Genomic DNA, 4,733 nt, shown 5'->3' on the forward strand with positions numbered 1-4,733 from the left:
ACTATTTTCTTTCTAGAGTAACTTTAACATTCAGTCGTCAATGTAGATTTGTCCATGTACTACCAGACAGTAAAATTCTTTATCATGGACTACTAATATATAAAAATATTACTGGATTATTAATAAAAATATATTCTTAGTTTTTGGCAGATATAATTAGATTTAATATCATGAAAAGTGCTTCATAATATTTCTGGAATTTAAACTGTTCACTGACAAACTCAAAAAGGAAATTACAATCGAAGTTCTATGTTGCAGTTTTTGCATGTATATAAAACAGGCCAACATTTTTTCACTGTTATGTGTGGACAAAAGCTGCATAAAGCGATTTTGTTATTTCAGAAAGGTGACTATTATTACAAGTCAGTGTTGATGACTCCTCGATCTTTCATGAGTTATGCATGAACATATATGATGAGAAAATCTTGATCTTATGGCTATGAGTAGTTGTCTAGAAATAACTGTTTCTAAGTCGATTTAGCCATAAATAGCCTTTTTTTTGTGGGTAATTTAGCCATATATAGTCCCTCCCAATTACTAGTAATTACTTCTGACTAGCGGGACGACGATATTCACCCTTTAGTTTGCAAAATGTGTATTCCATGTGAATGTGATCTTGCTGCCTTTTTTTTGACGGGATCTTGTTGCCTTTTTTATCACAAATACACGTCTGATGGTGATTAGCACTTTTTTTTTACAATTGGCGTCTCAACAATCGGCCTTTAATAAGCAGCGATTAGCACACAACACAAATTCAAATTATTAACCAGAAAAAACCAACGATGTGCCACAAACCTTATTTGATCGATCAACAGTTCAACACATGATCATGTTCAACAGTTCAACACATTACACATGATCATCACAGTTCTAATTAAGGCCCTCCTTGATCTCTGCCATAAACAGTGCATGCATGCGCCTATCTAGCCAGTTAATTACCAATTAACGGCGATGCAATGCTCTAACAACACAGATCGATCGACAAGTTGATGGAGGCTGCAGCCGGCTGCTTCCTGCGATCGATCGTTCCATTGCCACGGTTCACGAGGACACGCCGACGCCGAGGAAGTCGATGAACGGTGGCGCATCCTTCGTTTTCAGTGGTTCATCGCCGTCGACATGGTAATCCTTCCTGTGCTGATGGTCAGGGCCGCCACGGCCATCCAACGCTAGTGCTTCTCTTGAAGGTGGGGAGGAGAAGGCGATGGAGTGAGAAGACGGCGCCGCCGGTTGCTTGCCGCCGTCCAGGTAGCTACTGTACCTTGACAGCAAGCTCTGGTTTCCTGAAGCGCCGTAGCCATTGAACAGTACTGGAGTAGAAGAAGGCGCCACTGCCGCCGCAGCCGGCGGTGAGCCGAAGAAACCGCCACCACTAGGCTTGGAGAAGCCAAAGCAGAAGGAGCCGGCCGACGCGCCGGCGAAGTCGAGCTGGGCGCCGCCGCTGTAGTAGGACGGGAAGGTGGACGAGGCGGCCTTGGCGAGGAGCCTGCAGCGCTCACGGCTGCGGCGGGCCCTGACGACGTGCCAGTGATTCTTGACGGCGTTGTCAGTGCGGCCAGGAAAATGGCGGGCGATGAGAGCCCACTTGTTGCCGTGGACTCGGTGCGCCGCTAGCAGACGCTCCTCCTCTTCCTCCGTAAACGGCCGCTTGTTGATCCGCGGGTCAAGCTGGTTGAACCACCGGAGACGGCAGCTCTTGCCTACAATTAATTACCACAAACTAGTTTTAAATATTCGAAATAAAATTGAAAATTTAGCACGTCAGGGAAATACATTCTAGCAATTATTAATAATGAAAGAAATCATAATTCAGTGCAATTCATTGACGAAGGAAGAATTCGTAGTTTTTTATTTATTTTGGCCAATATGGGGAATTCATGGTTAAGTAGTGCAATTTTGCAAGGACGTGAAATTCTGATATAGCACTGTAATGTTGTAGGATTTGTGGGACAAATTAATCGGGCGAGTAATTACATAATTAACGCACTCAAGAGAGTAGGTCAGGGCACATAAAGGTTATTGCGTACAAATCGATTTAGTTGCATCAACCTGCATGCATGCCTGAGAGAGACGAGTGAAGAAATCTTCTCATTAGGCTAAGCCGTGTAGGTGATCAACTCTTGACACATGCATCCATATATACATGGATTTTTCACATGTATAAACATAAAACTAACCGTGCTTTGCCTGGTGATTATCTAATTAATGCTGTCTCAGTGTTGCTAGTAAGAACACACCCTACCGCATCTTTTACATTAAGGAACTGTACAGGGTTTTAGTTATGTTGTTGCTTCCCTTTACCTCATACTATGTAACTTTTTTGTGAAAAATATTATGCAGCTGTATATGTTTTGGGAAAAAATTAGTTAAGTGAAACTAAAAGAGGAGATTTAGAATAAAGTTGCATGCATGCTAATTTCACCTTGTTCATGAATTTTGCAAGCTAGTAGTCATGCAAATAAAACCTTGTGTTCATAATTTCTTCTTCAATCTAGAACAAGTATTTCAGGGATATAACTAATTCCGAACTGCTAAAATTTTGTATGTTATCAATTAGACAAAGATCACTTAATCGTACCTGTTTGCCTTTATGGCCATCAGACTAGATTTATCTTTGGTCTAAGAAAAGTAACACTAATCTTTCCAAATTTCCGAAAATATTAGGAGAATTGTGTATCATTCCATTGAAGCGCCTTGAAAGATAGAAAAAGTTACATCCATAAGCACAGCAAGAGAACTATATAGGTACCGCAAAACAAATTCAACTCGTCATCGTGCACATTAACGAACAACTTATATGATCCTACTGTTTTTTGGGTATAACACAAAAACTCACTAACGAGGCATAATTTTAATTAACTTATATCTAAATAATCTTCTATTTTCAAGATACCCAAAAACTAAGCCCAGCGCAGATATCATTCCCCTCGAGGAAGGATTTTCTTGGTAGATGGCACAAACAGCTAAAACAACCTGCTGCCCGTGCAGAAATTAGTATGGCAAACCCCCCTAAAAAAAAGTATGATAAACTGAACCAAGGTGCGTAGATCATCTACTTCCTGAGCACAAATCGCATCAACCAAAGTCAATTTCTCATCAAGGTTATATGCATCAACGTCATTTGAAAAAGGAAATTAAGAAACATTTCTTGTTGGAAACAGATCGACGATCAACGAGATAGGCCGGCAGTTTCACCCACCTGATCTGCCCTCGAGCTTCTCGGCTATGGAGTTCCAGTTCTGGGGGCCGTACTTCTCCACGAGCTGGCGCAGCTTCTCGTCCTCCCCCGGCCGCCAGTGGCCTCTCGGGCACAAGGACGCTGGCTTCCCGCCGCCTTCCGACGTGTTGGTCGTCGACGACAACGACGCCATCGGCCTTTGCCGGCCGGAGAAAAGGCGGAGGATCGAAGCCTGGCCGACGAGAGAGCTCCGAGCTGCGCTTGAGAGAGAGGAAGCTAATGCGTTTTTGGTCCGTAATGAGCTAATGGCCACAAGTCAGAGGCGCGTATGTATATAGAGGTAGAGTGAGAGAGAAGGCTATGGTGTGTGTGTTAGCTTTACCCACACACACGCACGCAGGTAATGACACGCATATTGGGCTAGGGTTTGGGGAAGAGGTCCTTTTAGTTTAGTTTTACACGACAAGAGAGAGGGGGAGCTGTGAATGATGCATGCACGCTCACATACACCGCTAATGGAGTATTCAACATCTCTCTTTCTCCCTCTCTCTCTCGTGCGTGTGTGTAGGGCTAGCTACCGTGTGTCCATGTCATCTCTATCTCCCACCAACTTGCCCCGTTTGGCTATTCGCCAGAGACCACTCCTCTCACAGCCCCCATCCAACACAAACCTATCCCCGGCCGGATTACTTCCAGCTGCAATATTTGTACTTCTTCTCTAACTTCCCTAACAATATTCTCCCCCCTCCCCTCCTCCATATGCAACGCAAAGACATCATCAACTTTCTTAACAAACGATCTTATCTAAACAACTCCCTGCCCTGTTGTACGTCTTCTTGACGCTTCGTTTCAATTACGTATGCCGTTTGTTCTGACACCTATTTATATTACATCACAGATCAAACGGGACTTTTTTCTTATGATCTTATGTTCCATGTAGTACAATAATTCCTCCATATGTACGCATCTCATTTACACCAGATGAAAAAGTTGAGAGAGGTTGTTATGGTCAACATCTGGGTGCACCCCCAAGAGGGCAAACCGTTCTATCCCAGCCATTACAGCCATACACAAAAACAGCAGCCGTAGTAATGGCCAATGAGCTAGCACACACACAAGGAAGGTGGTTGGCTGCCTGCATCCTGCAGAGCAGAAGCCCAAAACCTGCAAACCTTTGCAGCATGGGATGTGCTGCAGAAATGGGATGCATTCAAGCGTTCCATGCCGCCCACTGTTCGTTTTGTATGGGTGGTATGGAGTAACATGCATATCTTGATGTGAGCGAGAACAGTAGATCGGTACATGCATATGCACTCTGCGCCGTAAATGTGACCATCACCATGTGGCCTGCAGGGATGTTGCTCTGCACTATTAACTGCTACGTACGTTTGATGTACACATGTAACTAAGCAAAACGCATGCGCTCTCCAAGGGGTGTCCGGTGTCCTGTCCTTCACTGGTACATTCAATTTGTACTTGCAGAACAAACGGTAGAAGGGTGAACAGTTTATATTCACAAAATGGGTTCTACAACGATTTTCCAGGAGACCGGAGA

The 4,733-nt window shown here is 43.9% G+C and overlaps 1 protein-coding gene across 1 annotated transcript; it reads right to left on the reverse strand.

Moving 5' to 3' along the window:
* Positions 1–785: 785 nt before the first annotated feature.
* On the reverse strand, positions 786–3,593 carry LOC100873144 (transcription factor MYB52). Its single transcript, XM_044504550.1, has 2 exons — positions 3,200–3,593; positions 786–1,700 (listed from the first exon to the last, which is right to left on the reverse strand). The coding sequence occupies exons 1-2, from the start codon at positions 3,369–3,371 to the stop codon at positions 1,042–1,044; spliced, it is 831 nt and encodes a 276-aa protein (XP_044360485.1). The 5' UTR covers positions 3,372–3,593; the 3' UTR covers positions 786–1,041.
* Positions 3,594–4,733: the final 1,140 nt, after the last annotated feature.

Source organism: Triticum aestivum, chromosome 4A (assembly GCF_018294505.1).
Source record: "Triticum aestivum cultivar Chinese Spring chromosome 4A, IWGSC CS RefSeq v2.1, whole genome shotgun sequence".
NCBI lineage: Eukaryota > Viridiplantae > Streptophyta > Magnoliopsida > Poales > Poaceae > Triticum > Triticum aestivum.

Bases quoted from the DNA above. Each gene is read 5' to 3' on its own strand.
- LOC100873144 (XM_044504550.1), bottom strand. From the start codon at position 3,371: ATGGCGTCGTTGTCGTCGACGACCAACACGTCGGAAGGCGGCGGGAAG. The intron at 1,701-3,199 runs GTGGGTGAAACT...AATTAATTGTAG, and splicing joins GAAGCTCGAGGGCAGATCAG to GCAAGAGCTGCCGTCTCCGG.